The sequence below is a fragment of the Aethalodelphis obliquidens genome, unplaced genomic scaffold (genome assembly GCF_003676395.1).
Source record: "Aethalodelphis obliquidens isolate GAN/ISIS:26980383/991018 unplaced genomic scaffold, ASM367639v1 scaffold3, whole genome shotgun sequence".
In the NCBI taxonomy this organism is placed as follows: Eukaryota; Metazoa; Chordata; class Mammalia; order Artiodactyla; family Delphinidae; genus Aethalodelphis; species Aethalodelphis obliquidens.
The window spans coordinates 59750604-59776920 of NW_020837947.1; the positions used below are offsets into that span (position 1 = coordinate 59750604).

Genomic DNA, 26317 nt, shown 5'->3' on the forward strand with positions numbered 1-26317 from the left:
GATTTGAGCCCTGTCCCTCTTTTTCTTGATGAGTCTAGCTAAAGTTTTTCAACTTTATCTTTTCAAAAAACCAGCTTTTAGATTCATTTATCTTTTCTGTTGTTTTCTTCATCTCTTATTTCATTTATTTCTGCTTTGATCTTTATGATTCCTTTCCTTCTACTAACCTTGGGTTTTGTTTTTCTTTCTCTAGTTGCTTTAGGTGTAAGACCAAGTTGTTTATTTGAGATTTTTTCTTGTATCGCTATAAACTTCCCTCTTAGAAGTGCTTTTGCTGTGTCCCATAGGTTTTGGATCATCATGTTTTCATTTTCATTTGTCTCTAGGTATTTTTTTATTTCCTCTTTGATTTCTTCAGTGATTCATTGGTTGTTTAGTAGCATATTGTTTAGTTTGCACATATTTGTGGTTTTCACAGTTTTTTTTTTCTTGTAGTTGATTTCTAATCTCATAATGTTGTGGTCAGAGAAGATGCTTGATATAATTTCAATTTTATTGAATTTACCAAGGCTCGTTTTCTGGCCCAGCATGTGCTCAATCCTGGAGAGTGTTCCATGTGCACTTGAAAAGAATGTGTACTCTGCTGCTTTTGCATGGAATGCTCTATAAATATCAATTAAGTGCATCTGATCTAATGTGTCATTTAAACCTGTGTTTTCCTTATTGATTTTCTCTGTGGATAATGTCGATTGATGAAAGTGGGGTGTGAAAGTCTCCCAGTATTACTGTTGATTTCCCTTTTTATGGCTGTTAGTATTTGCCTTATAAATTGAGGTTCTCCTATGTTGGGTGCATATATATTTACAGTTGCTATATCTTTTTCTTGCATTGATCCCTTCATCATTATGTAGTGTCCTTCTTTGTCTCCTGTAACAATCTTTATCTTAAAGTGTATTTTGTGTGATATGAATACTGCTACTCCAGCTTTTTTTTTTTTTTTTTTTTTGCGGTACACAGGCCTCTCACTGTTGTGGCCTCTCGCATTGCGGAGCACAGGCTCCAGACGCACAGGCTCAGCATCCATGGCTCACGGGCCCAGCCGCTCCGCAGCACGTGGGATCTTCCCAGACTGGGGCACGAACCCGTATCTCCTGCATCGGCAGGTGGACTCTCAACCATTGCGCCACCAGGGAAGCCCCCCAGCTTTCTTTTGAGTTGCATTTGCATGGAATACATTTTTGCATCCTCTTACTTTCAGTCTGTATGTGTCCCTAGATCTGAAGAAGGTCTCTTGTAGACAGCATATATATGAGTTTTGTTTTTGTATCCATTCAGTCAATCTGTGTCTTTTGGGTGGAGCATCTAATCTACATTTAAGGTAATCGTCGATATATATGTTCTTTTTTTTTTCAACTTTATTTCTTTATGCAACAGGTTCTTTTTAGTCGTCCATTTTATACACATCAGTGTATACATGTCAACCCCAATCTCCATATTCATCACACCACCACCCCCTGCCACTTTTCACCCTGGGTGTCCATACGTTTGTTCTCTACATCTGTGTCTCAGTTTCTGCCCTGCAAACTGGTTCATCTGTACCATTTTTCTAGATTCCACACATATGCATTAATATACGATATTTGTCTTTCTCTTTCTGACTTACTTCATTCTGTATGACAGTCTCTACATTAATTCACGTCTCTAAAAATGACCCAATTTCATTCCTTTTTATGGTGGAGTAATATTCCATTGTATATATATACCACATCTTCTTTGTCCATTCGTCTGTCGATGGGCATTTAGGTTGCTTCCATAACCTGGCTATTGTAAATAGTGCTGCAATGAACATTGGGGTGCATGTGTCTTTTTGAATTATGGTTTCCTCTGGGTATATGCCCAGTAGTGGGATTGCTGGGTCATATGGTAGTTCTTAGTTTTTTAAGGAACTTACTTCCATATTGTTCTCCAAAGTGGCTGTATCAATTTACATTCCCACCAACAGTGCAAGAGGGTTCCCTTTTCACCACATCCTCTCCATCATTTGTTGTTTGTAGATTTTCTGATGATGCCCATTCTGACTGGTGTGAGGTGATATCTCATTGTAGTTTTGATTTGCATTTCCCTAATAATTAGTGATGTTGAGCAGCTTTTCATGTGCTTCTTGGCCATCTGTATGTCTTCTTTGGAGAAATGTCTATTCAGGGCTTCTACCCATTTTTCGATCAGATTGTTTGTTTTTTTAATATTGAGCTGCATGAGCTGTTTATATATTTTTGAAGATGAATCCTTTGTCCATTGATTCATTTGCAAATATTTTCGAAAAGAGGGTTGTCTTTTCGTCTTGTTTGTAGTTTCTTTTGCTTTGCAAAAGCTTTTGTTTCGTTAGGTCCCATTTTTTTATTTTTGTTTTTATTTCCATTACTCTAGGAGGTGGATCAAAAACGATCTTGATGTGACTTATGTCAAAGAGTGTTCTTCATATATTTTCCTCTAAGAGTTTTATAGTCTCCAGTTGCATTTAGGTCTCTAATCCATTTTGAGTTTGTTTTTGTGTGTGGTGTTAGGGAGTGTTCTAATTTCATTCTTTTACATGTAGCTGTCCAGTTTTCCCCGACTGTCTTTTCTCCATTGTATATCCTTGCCTCCTTTGTCATAGATTAGTTGACAATAGGTGCGTGGGTTTATCTCTGGGCTTTCTATCCTGTACCATTGATCTGTATTTCTGTTATTGTGACAGTACCATATTGTCTTGATTACTATAGCTTTGTAGTATAGTCTGAAGTCAGGGAGTCTGATTCCTCCAGCTCCATTTTTTTCCCTCAAGACTGCTTTGGCTATTTGGGGTCTTTTGTGTCTCCATACAAATTTTAAGATTTTTTTCTTCTAGTTCTGTAAAAAATGCCATTGGTAATTTGATAGGGATTGCGTTGAATCTGTAGATTGCTTTGGGTAGTATAGTCATTTTCACAATATTGATTCTTCCAATCCAAGAACATGGTACATCTCTCCATCTGTTTGTGTCATTTTTGATTTCTTTCATCAGTGTCTTATAGTTTCCTGAGTACAGGTCTTCTACCTCCTTAGGAGGGTTTATTTCTAGGTATTTTATTCTTTTTGTTGCAATGGTGAATGGGATTGTTTCCTTAATTTCACTTTCTGATCTTTTGTTTTTAGTGTATAGGAATGCAAGAGATTTCAGTGCATTAATTTTGTATCCTGCAACTTTACCAGATTCACTGATTACCTCTAGTAGTTTTCTGGTGGCATCTTTAGGATTCTCTACGTATAGTATCGTGTCATCTGCAAAGAGTGACAGTTTTACTTCTTCTTTTCCAATTTCTATTCCTTTTATTTCTTTTTCTTCTCTGATTGATGTGGCTAGGACTTCCAAAACTATGCTGAATAATAGTGGTGAGAGTGGACATCCTTGTCTTGTTCTTGACCTTAGAGGACATGCTTTCAGTTTTTCACCATTGAGAATGATGTTTGCTGTGGGTTTGTCATATATGGCCTTTATTATGTTGAGGTAGGTTCCCTCTATGCCCACTTTCTGGAGAGTTTTTATTATAAATGGGTGTTGAAACTTATCAAAAGCTTTTTCTGTATCTATTGAGATGATCATATGGTTTTTATTCTTCAGTTTCTTAAAATGGTGTATCACATTGATTTATTTGCATATATTGAAGAATTCTTGCATCCCTGGGATAAATCCCACTTGATCATGGTGTATGGTCCTTTTAATGTGTTGTTGGATTCTGCCACTCCCTTCTGGCTTGTAGAGTTTCTGCTGAGAAATCAGCTGTTAACCTTATGGGAGTTCCCTTGTATGTTATTTGTCGTTTTTCCCTTGCTGCTTTCAATAATTTTTCTTTGTCTTTTACTTTTGCCATTTGATTACTATGTGCCCTGGCCTGTTTCTCCTTGGGTTTATCCTGTATGGGACTCTTGGTGCTTCCTGGACTTGGGTGGCTATTTCCTTTCCCATATTAGGGAAGTTTTTGACTATAGTCTCTTCAAATATTTTCTCTGGTCCTTTCTCTCTATCTTCTCCTTCTGGGACCCCTACAATGCGAATGTTGGTGCATTTAATGTTGTCCCAGACGTCTCTTAGGCTGTCTTCATTTCTTTTCATTCTTTTTTCTTCATTCTGTTCCGTGGCGGTGAATTCCACCATTCTGTCTTCCAGGTCATTTATACGTTCTTCTGCCTCAGTTATTCTGCTATTGATTCCTTCTAGTGTGTTTTTCATTTTAGTTATTGTATTGTTCATCTCTGTTTGTTTGTTCTTTAATTCTTCTAGGTCTTTGTTAAGCATTTCTTGCATCTTCTTTATCTTTGCCTCCATTCTTCTTCCAAGGTTCTGGATCATCTTCACTAACATGATTCTGAATTCTTTTTCTGGAAGGTTGCCTATCTCCACTTTATTTAGTTGTTTTTCTGGGGTTTTATCTTGTTCCTTCATCTAGTACATAGCCCTCTGCCTTTTCATCTTGTCTATCTTTCTGTGAATGTGCTTTTCATTCCACAGGCTGCAGGATTGTAGTTCTTCTTGCTTCTGCTGTCTGCCCTCTGGTGGATGAGGCTATCTAAGAGGCTTGTGCGAGTTGCCTGATGGGAGGGACTGGTGGTGGGTAGAGCTGGCTGTTGCTCTGGTGGGCAGAGCTCAGTAAAACTTTAATCCGCTTGTCTGCTGATGGGTGGGGCTGGGTTCCCTCCTTGTTGGTTTGGCCTGAGGCAACCCAACACTGGAGCCTACCTGGGCTCTTTGTTGGGGCTAATGGTGGCATCTGGGAGTGCTCACACCAAGGAGTACTTCCAGAACTTCTGCTGCCAGTGTCTGTCCTTATGATGAGACACAGCCACCCCCCGCCTCTGCAGGATACCCACCAACACTAGCAGGTAAGTCTGGTTCAGTCTCCTGTGGAGTCACTGCTACTTCCCCTGGGTCCTGATGCGCACACTACTTTGTGTGTGCCCTCCAGGAGTGGAGTCTTTGTTTCCCCCATTCCTGTCAAAGTCCTGCAATCAAATCCCACTCGCCTTCAAAGTCTGATTCTCTAGCAATTCCTCCTCCCGTTGCAGGACACCCAGGTTGGGAAGCCTGACCTGGGACTCAGAACCTTCACTCCAGTGGGTGGACTTCTGTGGTATAAGTGTTCTCCAGTTTGTGAGTCACCCACCCAGCAGTTACGGGATTTGATTTTATTGTGATTGTGCCCCTCCTACAGTCTCATTGTGGCTTCCCCTTTGTCTTTGGATGTGGGGTATCTTTTTTGGTGAGTTCCAGTGTCTTCCTATCAATGATTGTTCAGCAGTTAGTTGTGATTCCGGTGCTCTTGCAAGAGGGAGTGAGAGCACATCCTTCTACTCCACCATCTTCAACCCTGTACAGTACATATGTTCTTACTGCCATTTTGTTAATTGTTTTGGATTTGTTTTTGTAGGTCTTTTTTCTTCCCTTCCTCTTCTGTTCTCTTCTCTTGTGATTTGATGACTGCCTTCAGGGTTTTATTTGGATTCCTTTTTCTTTTTTGTGTGTGTACGTATTGTAGATTTTTGGTTGGCAGTTACCATGAGGTTTTGGTATAGCCATCTATATATAAACAAGATTGTTTTAAGTTGCTGGTCTTTTAATTTCAAATGGATATCCAATATCCTGCTTTTGTGCTCTCCTCTTCTCACAGTTGCTGGTTTTGATATCGTATTTGTGTGCAGATGATTTCCTACCTTTACTGTATGTTTGCCTTTACCGGTGAGCTTTCCCACTCATAATTTTCTTGTTTCTAGTTGTGGCCTTTTCTTTTCCACCTAGAGAATTTCCTTTAGCATTGGTTACAAAGCTGGTCTGGTGGTGCCGAATTCTCTTAGCTTTTGCTTCTCTGTAAAGCTTTTGATTTCTCTGTCCAATCTGAATGCGAGCTTTGCTGGTTAGAGTATTCTTGGTTGTAGGTTCTTCCCTTTCATCACTTTAAATATATGGTGCCACTCCTTCTGGCCTGCAGTTTCTGCAGAAATCAGCTGATAACCTTATGGGAGTTCCCTTGTATGTTATCCGTTGCTTTTTCCCTTGTTGCTTTTAATATTTTCTCTTTGTCTTCAATTTTTGTCAGTTTTATTACTATGTGTCTCAGTGTGTTCATCCTAGGGTTTATCCTGCCTGGGACTCTCTGCACATCCTAGGTTTGGGTGACTGTTTCCTGTCCCATGTTAGGGAAGTTGTCAGCTATTATCTCTTCAAATATTTTCTCAGGCCCTTTCTTTCCCTCTTCTCCTTCTGGGACCCCTATAATGTGGATGTTGGTGCATTTAATGTTGTCCCAGAGGTCTCTTAGACTGTCCTCATTTCTTTTCATTCTTATTTTCTTTATTCTGTTCTGTAGCAGTGATTTCCACCATTCTGTCTTCCAGCTCACTTATCCATTCTGCCTCAGTTATTCTGTTATTGATTCCTTCTAGTGTATTTTTCATTTCAGTTATTGTATTGTTCATCCCTTTGTTTTTTCTTTAGTTCTAGGTCTTTGTTAAACATTTCTTGTATCTTCTCGATCTGTGCCTCCACTCTTTTTTTCCGAGATCTTGGATCATCTTTACTGTTATTACTCTGAATTCTTCTTCAGGTAGATTGCCTACCTCTACTTTGTTATTCTGGGGTTTTATCTTGTTCCTTTATCTGGGACATATTCCTCTGCCATCTCATTTTGTCTAACTTTCTGTGATTGCAATTTCTGTTTCAAAGGCTACATGTTTGTAGTTCCTGCTTCTGCTGTCTGCCCTCTGGTGGATGAGGCTAAGAGGCTTGTACAGGCTTCCTGGTGGCATGGACTGGTACCTGCCCACTCGTGGGTGGTGCTCAGTCTTGTCCCTCTGGTGGGATGGACCATGTCAGGGGGTGTGTTTATCAGCTACCTGTTTATTCAGGAAGACTTTAAGCGCCTCTCTGCTGATGTGTGGGTCTGTTTTCCTGCCCTGTTGGTTGTTTGTCCTGAGACGTCCCAGCATTGGAACTACAGACTGTTGGTTGGGGCCAGGTCTTGGTGAGAAAATGGAGGCCTCCAAGAGGACTCACGGCAATGAGTACACCCCAGACTACCACCGCCAGTGTCCTTGTCCCAGCAGTGAGTCAGCCGCCCCCTGCCTCTGCAGGAGACCCTCCAATATAATACTAACAGGTAAGTCTGCCCCAGTCTCTCATGAGGTCACCACTTCTTCCCTGAGTCCTGACGTGCACAAGACCCTGTATGCGCCCTCCAGGAGTGGAGTTTCTGTTTCCCCCAGTCCTGTGGAATCCCTGTGGTCAAACCCTGCTGGCCTTCACAGCCACATTTCCTGGGGCCTCCTCCTTCCATTGCCAGACCCCCAGGCTGGGGAGGCCTGAGGTGGGACTCAGGACTTTCACTCCTGTAGGAGAACTTCTGTGGCATAATTATTTTACACCCGGCATATATGGGATTGGATTTTATCGCAGTTGCATCCCACCTACAGTCTAGCTGTGGATTCTTCTTTGTCTTTGGATGTAGGGTAACTTTTTAGGTAGGTTGCAGTGTTTTTTTGTCAGTGGTTGTTCAGCGGTTACTTGTAATTTTGGTGCTTCCGTAAGAAGAGGTGAGCTCACATCTTTCTACTCCACCATCTTGTCTCCTCTCTTTCCTGTAATTTTCATCCTGCTGATAGGTACTCAGGAATTTCTACTGTCTAATCAATATCTTCTCATAAACACTATTCCAGTCTCTCATCTTTCTTCTCTGTTGGATATTCTTCCAGCAAGTAGTAGAGAAATGGCTTCCTTTTGAACACGTAGCTAGTCTCTCCAACCATCAACATATTTACTTTTAGTGAACCAAAATAAATAGTTCTGTAGTCACCAAAAAAACAAGTATTTGAGATTGTGCAACCATAGTTTAGAATGAATGGTAATGTAAACCATAACCAGTTGTGAATAACTAAAATGAAAGTCTCTTATCAATGAAGACTTTCATTCCAAGCATCTCTTTAAGTGACAATCCATATGCTTATATGAACTTATTATCTATAAACAATAAAGGCTCTTAAAAGCCTTTTTCAAATTTATCTGTGCTTTGTGAGACTACTGTGCCAGCCAAGGGAATAAACACAGCATTTGCAAAATTACTGATTGATTTGGTACTTCAAAATGACTACTGGAACACAGAACTTTTCATAATGCTAATTTTTTAAAAAAGCAAATATAGTAGAATATTTTACTGTCCAGTCTCAGAGATGAAATTTATTCCACTAACATAGGCATTGATTAAAACATTTAAGAATCACATCTTTTTTAGAATCACTGTAGTTCTGAGGCTACTCTAGAATATCCTCAGTGGTTTAAGATATACACATGTACCTCACCTCTTCATCTTTTGAGGACAGATGTGTTTGGGAACAACCAGAAGTCATGAAGCGTTAATTAGTGTATATGATTAGTGACCATTCCATCTTGATTTCTATTCCTTCATCTAATTGAACATTACAATTAGTAGAAATATACCCATACGTATATTTAAAATTTGCATCTTTTTAATAAACCCAAACTTGCTTCTATTGAGTAAGTAGTCAAATGAAGGGTCCCAAACCACTTAAAAACCAGGGTCCCAGCATTACAGATCCCTGCCTATTGCTCAGTTCAGTGTTCTACAGTTCTGAAAAGAACAAAATAAAAAGAAACCCCAAAGACAGTGACTGACAAATACATGCACAGATGAAAGACTGGAAGCCCTCCTTGAAAGAAAATAGTTTGCTTGTTTGTTGTTATCCAAAAGATAGGACCAAACTCTAGTACAAGGTAGACTTCAGTTAACTAAAGACTCCCATAAAGAGTTTCAAGATTTTTCAAAGAACTAATTTGTGCCTTTGATAATTTTTTCTACTGTATTTTTGTTTCCTACTTCATTATTTTCCTATCGTTATTATTCTCTCTTCTACTTTGAAGGTTTTTTTGTTCATGTCCTAACTTATGCTATATGTATCCCACATGCTTTGCTATGTACTGTTTTTATTATCCTTAAGTTCTGGGTATTTTTTAAACTTCCATTAGGACTTCTTTAACCCATGAGTTATTTAGCAAAGTAGGAGTTTATTTAACTAACTTTTTAAGTTCTAACTTAATTATATTGTAGTTAGATATTATAGTCTACATACATAATACTTAATTTTTAAGTCTTTGTAGCCTTAACCCTAGTACATGATTGGTTTTTATAAATGTCCCATGTACACTTGAGGAAAATATATTCTGGAACACTCCCCAGGATATATGTTAGGCCACAAAACAAGTCTTAAATTTATTAAGATTGAAATCATATCACACATCCTTTCCGACCACAATGGTATGAAATTAGGAATCAGAAGAAGAAAACTGGAAAATTCACAAATATGTGAGGATTAAATAATATGTCACTGAACAACAGGTCAAAGAAGAAATCAAAAGAAAAATCAGAAAATACCTTGAAGCAAATGAAAATGTAATGTAACATACTAAAACTTATGGGATGCAGCAGAAGCTATTGAAAGAGAGAAGATCATAGAGGTACCTACGTTAAGAAAAAAAAGTTCAAATAAATAACCTAAATTTACACTAGGAACTAGATACAGAAGAACAAACTAAGCCCAAAAGTTAGTAGAGGAAGGAAACAACAAAGATCAGAGTGGAAATAAATGAAATAGAAACTATAAAAAGACAATAGAAAAGGTCAGTAAAGCTTAAACCCACTTTTAAAAGATAAACAAAAATAGGTAAACCTGTAGCTAGACTTACCAAGGAAAAAAGAGAGGACTCAAATAAATTAGAAGTTAAGTCAGAAAGAGAAAAACAACTATCGTATATTAATGTATATATGTGGAATCTAGAAAAATGGCACAGATGAACCAGTTTACAAGGCAGAAATAGAGACAGATGTAGAGAACAAATGTATGGACACCAAGAGGGGAAAGCAGGGGGGTGGTGGTAGGATGAATTGGGAGATTGGGATTGACATATATACACTACTATGTATAAAACAGATAACTAATAGGAACCTGCTGTATGGCACAGGGAACTCTACTCGCTGTACAGTAGAAACTAACAACATTGTAAAACAACTATACCCCAATAAAAAAGGATAATAATAAAACTGCTAATCAAAGAAGAAAATAAATAAATTAGAAATGAAAGAGGAGACATTAGAGTCAGAGGAACAACCCTGGATACTCCAGAAGCCAGGAAATAGAGACACATTAAAAATAATATTTCTAAGATTGATGTCGAAGAGTGTACTGCCTCTGGAGATTGGCCAAGATGGTACAGTAGAAGACCCTAAGCTCATCTCCTCTCACAGGCACACCAAAATTACAACTATTTGCAGAACAACCATTGATGAAAAAGTTTGGAACCTACCAGAAAAGACTTTCTACAACTAAAGATATAAAGAAGGTACCACACCGAGATGGGTAAGAGAGGCGGAGTTGTGATTTAGTCAAGTTCCATACCCACAGGTGGGCAACCCACAGTGGTGAGAGTAATTACAATTGCAGAGGTTCTTCCAAAGGAGTGAGGGGTCTGAGCCCCGTGTTGGATTTCCCAGCACAGGGGTCCTACACTGGGAAGATGAGCCCCCAGAGCATTTGGCTTTGAAGGCCAGCAGCGCCTACTTTCAGGAGTGCCTGAGGACTGGAGGAAATAGAGACTTCACTCTTAAAGGGTGCACATGAAATCTTACACTCCTGGTCCCAGAGCAGAAGCAGTAATTTGAAAGAAGCCTTGGTCAGACCTACCTGCTTATCTTGGAGTGATCTCACAGCTCACTCATGGACACTGGTGCTGGCAAGCGCCACTTTTTAATCCTCCCTCTACCTTTTTAGCCTTGGGACCCAGCCCTACCCTGGCCCAACAGACTAGGTACCAGTGCTGGGATGCCTCAGGCCAAGCAGCTAACTGAGCAGAGACAGCTCCACCCATTAGCAGAAGGGCTGCCTTAAAACTCCCTGAGCCCAGAGCTCCCCGGACATGGCTCTGCCTACCAGAGGGCTCAGGACACAGCCCTACAAACTAGTACACAGACACTAGATATGGGGCCCCTAGGGCCCTCCACCCAGAGATGCTGGGATACAGTGGGCAGCCCCAGAAATCCCTGGGCCTTTGCAACAGCCTCTGGTGAGCCTCTCTAGTCTCAGGACCACTGTTAACCACCAAGGGGGTGAACATGAGCCACAATACAACCACAGCCCTGCAGCCTGTGGAACTGGCCATTCCACCAGCAGGCCAGACCCTGCCCTCACACTGGCTGGGCCCTGGCCTTGCCCATTAGCAGGCCAATACAAGCTTCAGGACAGCCCAGACCCTGCAACCAACTGTGTTAGGAACTAGCCACAGCCACCAGTGATTGGACAATAGCTCTGGAACCCCTGGGCCCTGCAACCAGTTCCCAGAACTCAGTTCTGCCCACCAGTAGGCCAGCATTAGGCCCAGGATCTGGCTTCATCCACCAGTGGGCAGGCAGCAGCCCTGAGGTCTTCTGGACCCTGACTCCATCCTCCAGTGAGCCACAGCAGTCAGCCCGTCACAAAAGAAGGACCCATGCAGCCCATATAGGGGCACCACTAGAGCATGTAGCTCTGGTGATGAGAGGGGTGTGTGCTGCCAAGATGCATAGGACATCTCCTACAAAAGGTCACTTACCCAAGGCTGGGAACTGTAACCAACCTACCAGACACAGAAAAATTTTAAATGCAAGTTAGGCAAAACAAGGCAACAGAGGGACATACTCCAAATGAAGGAACAAGATAAAAACCCCAGAAGAAGAATTAAGTGAAATGGATAGGCAATCTACCTGAGAAAGAGTTCAGGGTAGTGACTGTAAAGATGATCAAAGAACTTAGGAGAAGAATGAATGCACAAAGCAAGAAGTTAGAAGGTTTTTTTTTTGTTTTTTTGTTTTGTTTTGTTTTTTCCGGTATGCAGGCCTCTCACTGTTGTGGCCTCTCCCATTGCGGAGCACAGGCTCCGGACGCGCAGGCACAGCAGCCACGGCTCACAGGCCCAGCCGCTCCGCGGCATGTGGGATCCTCCCGGACCACGGCACGAACCCGCATGCCCTGCATCGGCAGGCGGACTCTCAACCACTGCGCCACCAGGGAGGCCCAGAAGTTTTTAACAGAGTTAGAAACTATAAAGAACAACCAGAGATGAAGAATACAATAACTGAAATGAAAAATACACTAGAAGGAATCAACAGACTCTATGATACAGAGGTATGAATCAGTGAGCTGGAAGACAGAGTAGTGGAAATCACTGATGCTGAACAGAAAAAAGAATAAAAATAAATGAGGACAATTTAAGAGACCTCTGAGACACCATCAATCACACTAATATTCGCATTATAGGGGTCCCAAGAGAAGAGAGAAAGGGGCTGAGAAAATATTTGAAGACATAATAATTGAAAACTTCCCTAATCTGGGAAAGGAAACAGTCACCCAAATCCAGGAAGCACAGAGTCCCATACAGGATTAACCCAAAAAGGAACACACCAAGATACATTGATTAAAATGGCAAAAATTAAAGAATATTAAGAACTGCAAGGGAAAAGCAAAAAGTTGTACACGAGGGAACTGTCATAAGGCTATAAGCTGACTTTTTAACAGAAACTCTGCAGGCCAGAAGGGATTGGCACAATATATTTAAAGTGATGAAAGGGAAAACCCTACAACCAAGAATACTCCACCCAGCAAGGCTCTCTTTTAGAATTAACGGAGAGGTCAAAAGTTTTACAAACAAGCAAAAGCTAGCAGAGTTCAGCACCACCAAACCAGCTTTACAAGAAACGTTAAAGGAGCTTCTCTTTTCTATTTCACTTAAAAGGCCACAACTAGAAACATGAAAATTATGAATGGAAAAAGCTCATCAGTAAATGTAAACAAACGGTTAAGGTAGGAAATCATCCACACAGAAAGCCAGTAGAAAAGTTAAAACACAAAAATAGTAAAACTCATTTATATCCACAATAAGCAGTTAAGGGATACACAAAACAATGTGATATAAAACATGATGTCAAAAACAGTAATCATGAGGGGAATACAAATGCAGCGTTGTTAAAATGCATTTGAAATTAAGAGATCAGCAACTTAAAACAACATGTATGTTTTAAAACTATGCACACACACACACATACACAGATTGCTATATATAAACCTCATGGTAATCAAAAATCTACAATAGGTACATAGAAAAAAAGAGAAAGGAATCCAAACATAACACTAAATATAGTCATCAAATCACAAGAGAACAAAAGAAGGGGGAAGAAAGATCTACAAAAACAACCCCCCCAAAATTAACAAAATGGCAATAGGAACATACATATTGATAATTACTTTAAATGTAAATGCACTAAACGCTTCAATCAAAAGACACAGAGTGGCTGAATGGATACAAAAACAAGACCTATATATATGCTGCTCACAAGAGACTCACTTCATATCTAAACACACGCATACACTGAAAGTGAGGGGATTGAAAAAGATTTTCCATACAAATGGAAATCAAAAGAAAGCCAGTGTAGCAATACTTATATCAGACAAAACAGAGTTTAAACAAAGACTGGTACAAGACACACAGAAGGGCATTACATAATGATCAAGAAGTCAATCCAAGTAGAAGATATAACACTTGTAAATATCTATGCACCTAAAATAGGAGCACCTAAATACATAAAGTTAATATTAACAGACATAAAGGGGGATAACGACAGTAACACAATAATAGTAGGGTATTTTAACATGCCACTTACATCAGTGAACAGATCACCCAGACAGAAAATCAATAAAGAAACACTGGACTTAAATGAAGCATCAAACCAGATGGACTTAATAGCCACATACAGGACATTCCATCCAAAAGCAACAGAATACACATTCTTTTCAGTTGCACATGGAACATTCTCCATGATAGATCACATGCTAGACCACAAAACAAGCCTTGGTAAATTTAAGAATAGTGGAATCATATCAAGCATCTTTTTATGACTACAACTCTACTAGAATAAAAATTAACTGTAAGAAAAAACTGCAAAAAACACAACCCATGGATGCTAACCTACATGCTACTCAACAACCAGTGGATCACTGAAGAAATCAAAGAGGAATTAAAAAATTACCTGGAGACAAATGAAAATGAAAACATGATAAAAACACCTACAGAACACAGTAAAAACAGTTCTAAGCGGGAAGCAATACAAGCTTCCAATCGTAAACAACTACTACTCACTTCTGCCAGGAAAGAACACCACCTTCATAGGTGGCATTTGTTGAATGAATTGTAATACAGAAAATAAGAAAATGGTATAGAAAGGAGACATTTGTAAAGTTTTGCAGATGTGAAAGTACTATTACCAAGATTTCTAGATGTTTTGGTTTAAAAGAAAGGAAAAAGCATTCCACTTTCCCCATTTCCAGTATAACATGTTTCCAAAGCTCACTGCCATCTTTATTTTCAACAGGGCTCCATCATTTATTAGTTAGCATCTTTAGGATGCAGGATGAAGTTTAGTGGCTGAACTAGCTGCACAAAGGAAGCTCAATCTTTTTCCTACCTGTAAACATCTCTCCCTGCAATAGCAGCATTGCAAAAATAACCTCACTGAACCACTTGAACAAACTCCAAAAGGAACTTAAACCACTCACCTGGATGCAAGCCAGAGGCTCGTTTGTCCAAATCGAATATCCACCCACTAAATATATTCTCTCATTATGGACAGCAACTCCAGATTCATTTTGGCCTAAAGTAAAGAGAAGTGAATAAAAGAGGAAAAATAAATCCATTTCCTTGCATGTCTTCATTAACCCTTTTGCCACTGAAGGATACAATTTCCCTCTGTGGCACACTTGTATATTCCACAGGATTTCTGCCTCAACTAATCACTGTCTCCCAGTTCTCAGAGGGAAGAATTAACCACTCTCAGAGAATGACTCTGTGTTGGGTCAGAATCCGGCCATAACACTTAATAGCCAGCCAAGTTAGTAAATACAGCATTAAATACAGCAATAATCCACATAGAACTAAATTTTATACTATGTTGTATGCCATTAGTTGATATGGTATATTTTAGGAATGCAAAACACCTCTTGTACTACAAATGCTTTTAAGCAAGTGCTTACATTTGTAATGGCTGCAACCGCAAGAAGCCAATAAAACAGAGCCATGCCCCTAGTGTGCCCCAAATGAAGATAAATGAGAGAAAAGATTGATAAAGTTACTACCCTTCTTTTCTTTACATACACAACAGTTTTAAGACTATATTAAAGTTCCTGAGCTGGGACCAGCCTGGGTAGTCCCTAGATACTGACACGCCAAAATGATGAAAGGTTCCCCCCCCACTTAAAAAAGAAGATAGAATAACTCACTACTACATATTCTTCCCTGGAGGCCATCAGAGAGTGAGATAGTCTCTTTTTATTGATGGGCTGACACAGGATTGACTCGGGTAATAAATAAGCTGGATCCTATAGCAGACAGAATCACAGATCGAGGGACCAAGGGGCTAAGGTACCACTACAGCAACTTAAGAGTTAAGTGCTTGTAGGTGGGCCTCAAAGATCATTTTCGCAAAAACAGGAGCTCAATACAAAGCATCTGAACCTCTCACACTGGTTATGCCCCCACTGTGGCCTCCGTAGCAGCAGCTGTGAGTGATTGAGTGCCCACTCAGCATATTAAAGTGTCTTGAGGCAACAGTCCAGCCCACCCGTTCGAGTTTGCGATTTTCCTACTAGAGCAGCCTAGAAGGGATCTTAATCACGTAGGCCGAAAAGGGAGGACAAATTTTCAACTTCATAAAAAAAAGTCAGGGGTAAGCTGTTCGCTGCTTTCATTTTATTCCCCTGTGGGATGAGTATGGTCCCTACCTAGTGCTACCCCGTGGTAATGCTTGGGTGCGTCTGTGTGGCCAGAAGTGCTGCCAAACCCCCATGCACGGAACATCTCTAAGGTTTTGTCTTTAGGAGAATACAGGCAGAAACGATATTTGACACTGACAAACAATGAAGACCATTCTGCACTCGCAAGAAATAAGAGGACTAAAAGTAGTGAGAAGTAAAAAATAAATTGCTTCTGGAAAGAGTCATTACCTCTTTCAACACCTGGTTCCTCCTACTTATACCAATGTTCCTACATGAATACTGATAGACAATAATGGACCTGACACGTCTCTCTCGGCAACGTGAAAACACACACAAAGGTAACACAGGCCCTGAGAAACCAGATGTTCAGCCACCTGACTGAGTCCGATTTTGTGAGATAAACAATGCACACCCTTCTGGGTAATAAGAGCAAGTTGTTCTACCACCATGCACTTAATATTTACAGCTGCACTACGGATATCTAAGAAAACAAGTATGGCAACTTCCTGAATCTCTGCTTTTCCCGATTTACTCAATCAAAGGTACTTGCCAGTCAACAGGTTAAAATTACAACGCGTCCACTGGTCAGCGTCCATGTTGTAGGCATCTATATGCCGCACGAGGACCCGGTCGTTATTGTAGTCCAGGTCATTGCCTCCAAGAACATAAAGCTTCCTTTGAACAGCAGCCATGGAATGGTAGACCCGCCTCTGCAGCATGGGGCTGCGGCTTATCCACTTATTCTGAGACAAAAAAAGAGAAAAAAGAAACTCAGGTGAATTCTGTTAAGTGGAGACCTCCAGGGCAGAAAACAGCAGTGCCTCATTAGTAGTGGGGACTCTAATGTTGGTCAATCACATTCTATTTGAATGTTGTTTATATACTTTGAAAGGTATGGGCTTCTTGCCTGAGAACAAGTGCAGAAGAGCCCACATGTTCTAACTCTATTTGCAACTTACGTAAGGCATTTCCTCTTCCTTGGGTTGCAGTTTGAATTTGTAAGGGGAGCATATGGGAATTTAGAAGTTTTCATGATTGGTTATTTCTCCCAATTGAGAGAACTTACTCCTGCAAATGACTTAAGAGTACAAGTGCATGGTTAGGTATACTGTGTATGGTGGTATAATGATAACAAAACAGGCTCTGGATCCAGAATGCCTGAGTTTATCATCTGTGTGTGACCTTGGCAATTTACTTAACCTGTGTGTGCCTGTTTCCTCATCTGTAAAACAGAGATAACAGTACCCACCTGACAAGCCTTTTGTGAAGAGTAAATGAGCTAATACACCTAAAGCATTTAGAACAATGCCTGGCACATATGTCCAATAATATGCACTTTTAAAAAGTTATTGTGGGGGCTTCCCTGGTGGCACAGTGGTTGAGAGTCCGCCTGCTGATGCAGGGGACACGGGTTCGTGAGGATCCCACACGCCGCAGTGCGGCTGGGCCCGTGAGCCATGGCCGCTGAGCCTGCGCGTCCAGAGCCTGTGCTCCGCAACGGGAGAGGCCACAGCAGTGAGAGGCCCGCGTACCGCAAAAAAAAAAAAAAAAGATTTGATTCAGCAACAAACCCCTCACAGCCTTTAATATATTTACACTCACATCTTCAGCAGATTGGGAAAGGTTATTTCCAGGCACATGGTTATCTGTTTTGTTAGAAGACCAATGTTCTGTGGTAACTTTAGGGAATGGTGAAACCTCTAATTTTTGGTTCTAGATCACTCTCAGGAATGAGAAAGGTATGCTCAACCCCTCTCAAATAAGGCTCCTATTTAAAATATAATGTAAAAATAGATGAAAATCAAATATGACTTTAATTTTAAATCTCAGCTAAGTAATGGTCAGGTAAGTAAACCTTACCATTTTCTTTTTACATAAACACTAAACATACAGGAAGAACATAGATTATTTCTTTTTGCAGAGAAAAATTTGGATTTCGACCAGAAAAATCGTATGATGGTTTGAATACACAGAATTTCAGTTCACAGAGCTGTAAAGGAAGAAGGAAAAAAGAAAGTTTTGTATAAATATTGGTCCATTCACTATTGGCTTATCGACTGGCTCATTTGTAATTTCTCTTTTAAAGACACACTAACATGAGAAAAAGAAAATGGTTTGTCCAGTTTTTTAAGGCTTGAATTTATCTGCTCCCCCCTTTTTAAACATGTCACATTAAGAACCTCCTTCCAATTAAATGTATCTTTAATAAAACAGTCAAACCTTTCTTTCAGATATTCTCTTAAGAAATATCTTTAATACATTATGCATGAGTGGATTTAACTCAAGACTGATGATGCTTTCCTTAGGTGCTTTCTAAAATGAGGCAACCCATCACAGTACTAGGAATCAATGTTTCCACTAGCAGTCCAGTCCCCTGCCACAGGACTATGGATGCCATCTGGTTTGCAAAGCCTGACTGCATCCCCTGATTATATCTTTAGCTTCCTTCACTGCCGTGCCTGCCAGGTGAGCCGCCAACCGCTGCAAAGGCAAAGAAACAGAGAGGCCTGGTGGGGTCATTCCTAATAAGCTAGCGTGTGAATACTAATCAGTGCTGGGGAAGCAGAGGTCACCCCAGCCTGCCTGTTGGCAGGTAGCGATGTGCTCTGTGGCAGATGGCAGGCATTATCGACTCTCCACAAAGGCCTAGAAGAGAAATAAGCACCAGGGCTGAATGATAGAGTTATTGAGATTCTGAGCAAGATGCAAGCAGATGTGATGTTTGCCAGTACCCACCGTAAACAATATGCCAGCAGAATTTTTAAAAAGAGCATGTGTGTACAAACATGAAACAGAACTCATCTGAGAAATGTTAACACCTTCCTCTTTAACCACGTGTGCACCAAACTTAAGCAACTGCAATTAATGATCCCTCTTGGGACATCCGGCCCAGGGACATGTGGTCTCTGAAACCTACAGCCTCTAATGACATCAGGAAACACTTGCAAAGACAGAAATACCTTCGCTAAACTCAGAATCAAGTAATTGTTAAAATTAAAAAATACTAAATAGACTGAGGTCACTCTGAACATATATTTGATGGCTAGTCCCAACCCAGAGTGCCAAAGCCAACCTGTTGTTTTGTGTTCCATTATCTTCAGCTGATGAAGATGAAACCTCCTAATCAAATCATTCTGGAATATTGTCAAAATCATGAAAAATACTTATATTACCAAAATCATAGAAATGACAAAATTCAGCAAACATGTGCCACAGTTACAGATACTTTGGTAGAAGGAAAAGAGAATAAAAATAGTTCTTCTTTTGGGGAAAGAAAAGTCATTAAGTGTGCATGAAAAGTGGATAGAAGGGACAGCCACCATCAAAATACTCCCAGTGCAGGCCCAGCTCTTAGATGAAAAACATGCGCCAACTCTTCAGATACTTCTCCTTCAGATTTGTCCTACACACTGTCCTGGGATACGTTGACTATATAGAGTTAAATAAAAGTTATCACTTTATTTGGGAATAAGGAAACCATAAGCACGTTCCCCTCCTAGAATGACAGGCCTTCTAAAAGGATGTGGCAACAGGACAATCCAATTCCTTTCTCATGATGCCTCAATGATGAACAGCCACTTGAGATACATGGTAATAAAGGCATTTAACTCATCAATATATTTTCCCTTTTTCCTACATTATGCAAAACTCTGAAAAAGTTGAGCATTGAGTATAGCATAAAACGACAAGAGCTGAAATTCTGTGTTTTGTGAGAAAAAAAAGGCAACCAAAAAGTTTAACCAGATGCTTCCTTTTCTCTATGTAAGTTTAAGTTGCATGTGTGTGTATAGACTTGGCATTCCAACTCCTAATTACTGTAGCAATCTTTAAAAATTCATTTTAATTAAGGTAATGAGCTTTTCTTATATGAGTCTTACCTGGTTAGGTTCATATACCATTAGTCTGTTCTGATATTGTGCCGTGTTAGTTACTCCACCTGTAATGGATTAACACGTGTTAGGCTTTCATGAATAAGAAATGGGATATTCCAACATGAGAATGAGATACAATTAAAGGAAAATTAGCTACTGCTGAGGGTCTGTTTGTATACCCTCGTGGTGAACCCACGACACAATTAAGAAGCTTATTGTTGAAGCAGTTGCATTTTCAAGAAACATTTCAGAAGCGATCCAGCTGAGAGCAAGCAACAAGTATGCTGAGATTTCCAGGAGGCCCCCAATTTTGTCAAGCTGCTCTGCATGGCCAGAATGAAGGGCGAAGTATGGTGAGGGAGTGGGAGCAAGCATAGCGCACTTAGACAAATCTCTGTACAGGTTATGCTGGGGCAGAGTTATATGGAAAAGTCTTGTCCTTAGCTACCTTGGTAATTTTACAGCTCTAGTCTTATGTGCACTAACATAGTGATATCTTGATGTCTCTTTGGAAGACCCATATCTAAGAAAATACATTACTTATCAAAAGAGATCTAGAGCCAGTGCTGTCCAACAGAATAAGAACCGCAAACAGGAGTTACATATGCCATTTTAAACTTCCCAGTGTTCACATTAAAAAGTAGTGCTCCCGGGCTTCCCTAGTGGCGCAGTGGTTGAGAGTCCGCCTGCCGATGCAGGGGACACGGGTTCGTGCCCCGGTCTGGGAAGATCCCACATGCCGCGGAGCGGCCGGGCCCGTGAGCCATGGCCGCTGAGCCTGTGCATCCGGAGCCTGTGCTCTGCAACGGGAGAGGCCACAACAGTGAGAGGCCCGCGTACCCCAAAAAAAAAAAAAAAAAAAAGTGCTCCCTTATCTGTGGGGGACACATTCCAAGGCCTGCAGTAGATGCCTTAAAGTGTGGATAGTACCAAACATATATATATTTTGTTTTTTCCTATACATACATACCTATGATAAAGTTTAATGTATAAATTAGGCACAGTTAGAGATTAACAACAATAACTAATAATGAATTTGAACAATTATAACCATGTACTCTAACAAAAGTTATGTAAATGTGGTATCTCTCTCAAAATACCTTACTGTATTGTACTCCTTCTTCTGGTGATGACGTAGATGATAACCTACTTGATGAGATGAAGTGAGGGGAATGATATAAGCATTGTGACATATCATCAGGCGACTACTGACCTTCTGACAGTACGTCAGAGGAAGGATCATCTGCTTCAGGTGACCCTGGGTCATGGAGCCATGATGCTGTCAATGGTTAAATGTCAAAAGCAGACCATGTCAATGTTTGGGGATCTCGAGCATGATGGAGTGGAATGGCACGAGATTTCATCATGCTATTCAGGACAGTGCACAACTTAAAACTTCCGAACTGTTTACTTAGGGAATTTTTCCATTTAATATTTCCAGACCATGTTTGATTGTGGGTAACTAAAACCACAGAAAGCAAAACTGCAGATAAGGGTGAACTGCTGTGTAGCCAAAGTATTACCATTTCAACATAAAATTAATAAAAACTTATTGAGCTATTTTATATTCTTTCTTTCATACTGAGTCCTCAAAGTCCTGTGCATTTTTGACACAGAACAAGTCAATCCAGATTAGCCACACTTCAAGTGCTCAATAAGGTAATGAGCTTTTCTTATATAAGTCTTACCTGGCTACTAGCTACCATATTGGACAGCGCAGATAACAGCTGCTGTTATTCTCAACTTTTTTGAAGCCCTCTTGACAACAGCTTAGATCCAAAAGACTTGAGACCTTCTGCTAGACCAAGAACCACTAAAATCCTATCACAATTCTAGCTAAGATTCTCCCATTTGTCCTCATACTTCTTTTCACATTTGGGGTGTACACTGAGACCTGTAAAACCTAGAAATTATTGATTCTACTTTAATTTTTATGACCAAATGGAAAAACTATAAAACAACACATAAAAGAGCACAGTGAGAAAATAACACTAGTAGATATTAAATATTAGGTAGTAAAATAACAGAAATATGAGAACCCCCCAAAAAAATCTATCTTTAGAAATATTGCCCTATACAGAGTTCTAGATGCTAGCGTAAAATGAATAACATTCTTATTTTAATAAGTATCACAAAGGAGCAACTCATTTTGCAATAAAGATCTAAAATTGAGCCAAACTATAAGTTTCATAGGGAAATTTTTTGATTTTAAAAAATGTGTACTGGGGCAGGATCAAGAAAGCAGAGTAGGAAGATCCTGAGCTTACCTCCTCCCACAAACACACCAAAACGGTAACTACAAATCTCTGAGAATGACCTGAAGACTAGCAGAACAGATTTTCTGCAACTAAGGATGTTGAGATGAGAAGTAGGGACACAAATGTAGCCTAGTCAGAACCCACACACTGGGTACAGCAACCACAAGTGGGAGGGATATCACAACCACAGTGGTGGTAGCCCCTGATGAGCAAGGAGTCTGAGCCCCACATTGGGATTCCCAGCCCAGAGGACCTGCACCAGGAAACAAGCCCCAATAATGTGCAGCTTTGAAAAACAGTGAGGATTATATTCAGGAGAGCCAGAGGGATGTGGGAAACCGAGACTGCTCTTGAAGGGCTTGGACACAAACTCACTCACTCCAAGTCCCAGTGCAAAGGCAGCAGCTTGAAAAGTACCTGGGCCATATGAGAAGGAGATTCACTGACTAATTTTAGGGCATATGCCAAAGGAGCAACAATCTGGTGGAACTTTCTCTAGGGACAGAAGTGCTGGCAGGCATCTTTTTACTTTCCTTCCACCTAGCTGGCCCAGCACAGGTGGGCACCATTTTTGTCACGCTCAGTCAACCTAGCTAACACCATCCACCCTGCCCCAGCATCCCTTGAGGATCAGCCCTGCCCAACCGGCCTGTCTCAGCTGGCCCCTCCAAAGCAGCTCCTGCCTCACCCTATCAAGTGAGCTGCTCCATCCAGCACTGACCGGTGTCTCACCAAGGTATCTACCACACTGGAGACCAGTCCCATAAACAGTGCACCTGTAACAGTCATGGCCAGGCCTTGCAGCCACTCATGCTGGGGGCCAGCCCCACCCACCAGCACACCTGCACCAATCACAGCCCAAACAAAACAGGAAGGCACAGCTATCCCACACAGGGGAAACCCCTAGAGTTCCTGGCTCGGGTAAGCAGGGGAGATTGCACCACTGAGCCCCATAGGACACCTACATAAGGCCACTCTTTCAAACGGAGAGACCTAGCTGATATACCTAATACAAAGAAACAACCACAGAGAGTTAGGCAAAACGAAGAGACCTTCCAAACAAAAAGAACAAATCCTCAGAAAAACAACTAAACAATATGGAGATAAGCAAATTACCAGATAAAGAGTTCAAAGGAATAGCCAAAATGATGCTCACCAAACTGAGGAGAAGAATGGAGGAACACAATGAGAACTTTCAACAAAGAGAAAATGTAAAACAGAACCAATCAGAACTGAAGAATACAATAACGGAAATGAAAAATACACCAGAGGGAACCAACAGCAGATGCAGAAGAATGGATCAACCAACTGGAAGACAGGGTAGTGGAAATCATCCAATCAGAACACCAAAAAGAAAAAAGAGTTTAACGGACCTCTGGAACAACATCAAGCTTACTAAAATTCACAACAAAGGGGTCCCAGAAGGAGAAAAGAGAGAAATGGGGACAGGAAACCTATTTGACGAAATAATGGTTAAAAAACTTCCCTAACCTGATGAAGGAAACAGACATCCAAGTCCATGAAGTACAGAGTCCCAAACAAGATGAAACCAAAGAGACCCACACCAAGACACATTACAATTAAAATGTCAAAAGTTAAAGAGAAGATATTAAAAGCATCAAGAGAAAAACAACTAGTTACTTACAAGGGAACCCCCATAAGATAATGAGCTGAGTTTTCAGCACAAAATTTATAGTCCAGAAGGAACTGGCACAATATATTCAAAGTACTGAAAGGAAAAAAACTTACAACCAAGAAGACACTACCTGGCAAGTTTATCTTTCAGAATTGAAGTAATATCTTTCAGAACTGAAGAGTTTACTACACAAATAAAAGCTAAAGGAGGGCTTGCCTGGTGGCACAGTGGTTGAGAGTCCGCCTGCCGATGCAGGGGACACGGGTTCGTGCCCCGGTCCGGGAAGATCCCACATGCTGTGGAGTGGCTGGGCCCGTGAGCCATGGCCGCTGAGCCTGCACATCCAGAGCCTGTGCTCCGCAGCGGGAGAGGCCACAACAGTGAGAGGCCCGCGTACCACAAAAAAAAAAACCTAAAGGAGTTCATCACCACTAAACCAACATTACAAGAAATGTTAAGGGAATTTCTTCAAGCAAAAAAGAAAAGGCCATAACTAGAAACAAGAAAATTATGAAAGAAAAAATCTCACTGGTAAAAGCAAACATACAGTAAAGGTGGATAAGAACCACCTACAAAGCTAGTATGAAGGTTAAAAGACAAAGGTAGTAAAATCATCTATATCTAAAATAATTAGTTAAGTGATACACAAAATAAAAAGATGTAAAAGATAACATCAAAAACATAAAATGTGGAGGATGGACAAAAATGCAGTGCTTTTAGAATGCACTCTAATTTAAGTGACCATTAATTTAAACAGCTATAAACAGATTGTTACTACAGGAACCTCATGGTAACCAAAAACCAAAAACCTATAACAAATACACAAAAAATAAAAAGAAAGGAAAGCAAACATATTACTAAAGAAAGTCACAAGGGAAGAGAACATAGAAGAAGAAAGAAGAGGGAAGAACTATAAAAACACCCAGAAAAAAATTAGCAAAATAGCAATAAGTGCATACCTATCAATAATCACTTCAAATGTAAAGAGACTAAGTGATCCAATCAAAAGAGGGTAGCTGAATGGATAAAAAAAACAAGATACACACACACACACACACACACACACACACCCTATAGGAGAATCACTCCAGATCTAAACACAAACACAGACTAAAAGTGAAGGGATGGAATAACATACTCCATGTAAATGGAAATGAAAAGAAAATTGGGATAGCAATACTTATATCATACAAAATAGACTTTAAAACAAAGACTGCAACAAGCGACAAAAAAGGTGTTATGTAATAATAAAGGCATCAATCCAACAAGAGCATATGACACATAAATATTTATGCACCCAACACAGGAGCACCTAAATACATAAAGCAAATATTAACATACATGAAGGAGATATTGACAGTAATACAATAGTAGGGGACTTTAACACCCCACTTGCATCAATGGATAGATGATCTAGACAGAAAATCAGTAAGGAAATATTGCCCTTAAACGACACATGAGGCCATACAGCCTTAATAGATACACAGAACCTTTCATCCAAAACCAGCAGAATACAGATTCTTTTCAAGGGCACATGGATCATTCTTCAGGATAAATCACATTAGTCCACAAAAAACTCTCAATAAATTTAAGGAGATTTAAATCATTATCAAGCTACTTTTCTGACCAACAACAGTATGAAACTAGAAATCAATTATAAGAAGAAAACTGGAAAAAACACAAACACGCAATAGATGAAGAAAAATAATTTGACAAAATTCAACATCGATTTATGTTAAACACTTTCACAACAGAGTGGGTATAGAGGGAACATACTTCACCGTAAAAAGGACCACATATGACAAACCCACACCTAACATAAATCCAAGGTAAAAAGCTGAAATATTTTCCTCTAAGATCAGGGAGAAGATAAGGATGCCCACTCTTGCCACTGTTATTTAACACAGTATTAGAAATCCTAGCACTAGCAATGGGTGGGGGGGAGAGAGGAGGCATTCAAATTGGAAAGGAATAGGTAAAACTTTCACTATTTGCAGGTGACACGATACTTACATACAGAAAATCTTAAAGACTCCAACCAAAACACTATTAGAACTAATAAATGACTTCAGTAAATTTGCAGGATACAAAATTCACATACATAAATCTTCTGCATCTATGTACACTAATAACAAACTATCAGAAAAAGAAATAAAGAAAATCCCATTTTCAACTGCATCAAAAAGAATAAAATACTTAGGAATAAATTTAACCAAGGAGGAAAACACCTGTACTTCTGATAACTATAAGATACTGATGAAAGAAAATGAAGATAACACAAATAAATGGAAAGACATACCATATTTACTCATGGATAAGAAGAATTAATATTGTTAAAATGTCCATACTACCCAAAGCAATCTACAAATTAAATGCAATCCCTATCAAAATACCAATGGCGACTCCCTCTTGCCAGAGCACCAGAATCACAACTAACTGCTGAACAATCATCGACAGGAAGACACTGGAACTCACCAAAAAAGATACCCCACATCCAAAGACAAAGGAGAAGCTGCAATGAGACAGTAGGAGGGGCATAATCACAATAATATCAAATCCCATAAATGCTGGGTGGGTGACTCACAAACTGGAGAACACTTATACCACAGAAGTCCACCCACTGGAGTGAAGGTTCTGAGCCCCATATCAGGCTTCCCAACCTGGGGGTCCAGGAATGGGAGGAGGAATTGCAAGAGAATCAGACTTTGAAGGTTAGCGGGATTTGATTGCAGGAC

General features: G+C 40.1%; 2 protein-coding genes across 2 annotated transcripts in view; one reads left to right on the forward strand and one right to left on the reverse strand.

The window, feature by feature from the left end:
* MMS22L (MMS22 like, DNA repair protein) overlaps positions 1-1008 on the forward strand; it is a 152657-nt gene extending 151649 nt beyond the window's left edge. Inside the window, exon 29 of the transcript XR_003429415.1 lies at positions 958-1008. The gene's annotated coding sequence lies outside the window, so the exon portion shown is untranslated. The remainder of the gene's footprint in view (positions 1-957) is intronic.
* Positions 1-26317, reverse strand: part of KLHL32 (kelch like family member 32) — a 268165-nt gene that overhangs the window by 8214 nt on the left and 233634 nt on the right. Inside the window, exons 9-11 of the mRNA XM_027090215.1 lie at positions 19695-19753; positions 16367-16559; positions 14602-14696 (exon numbers count right to left, since the gene is read on the reverse strand). Coding sequence (XP_026946016.1) covers positions 14602-14696; positions 16367-16559; positions 19695-19753 — 347 coding nt within the window. The remainder of the gene's footprint in view (positions 1-14601; positions 14697-16366; positions 16560-19694; positions 19754-26317) is intronic.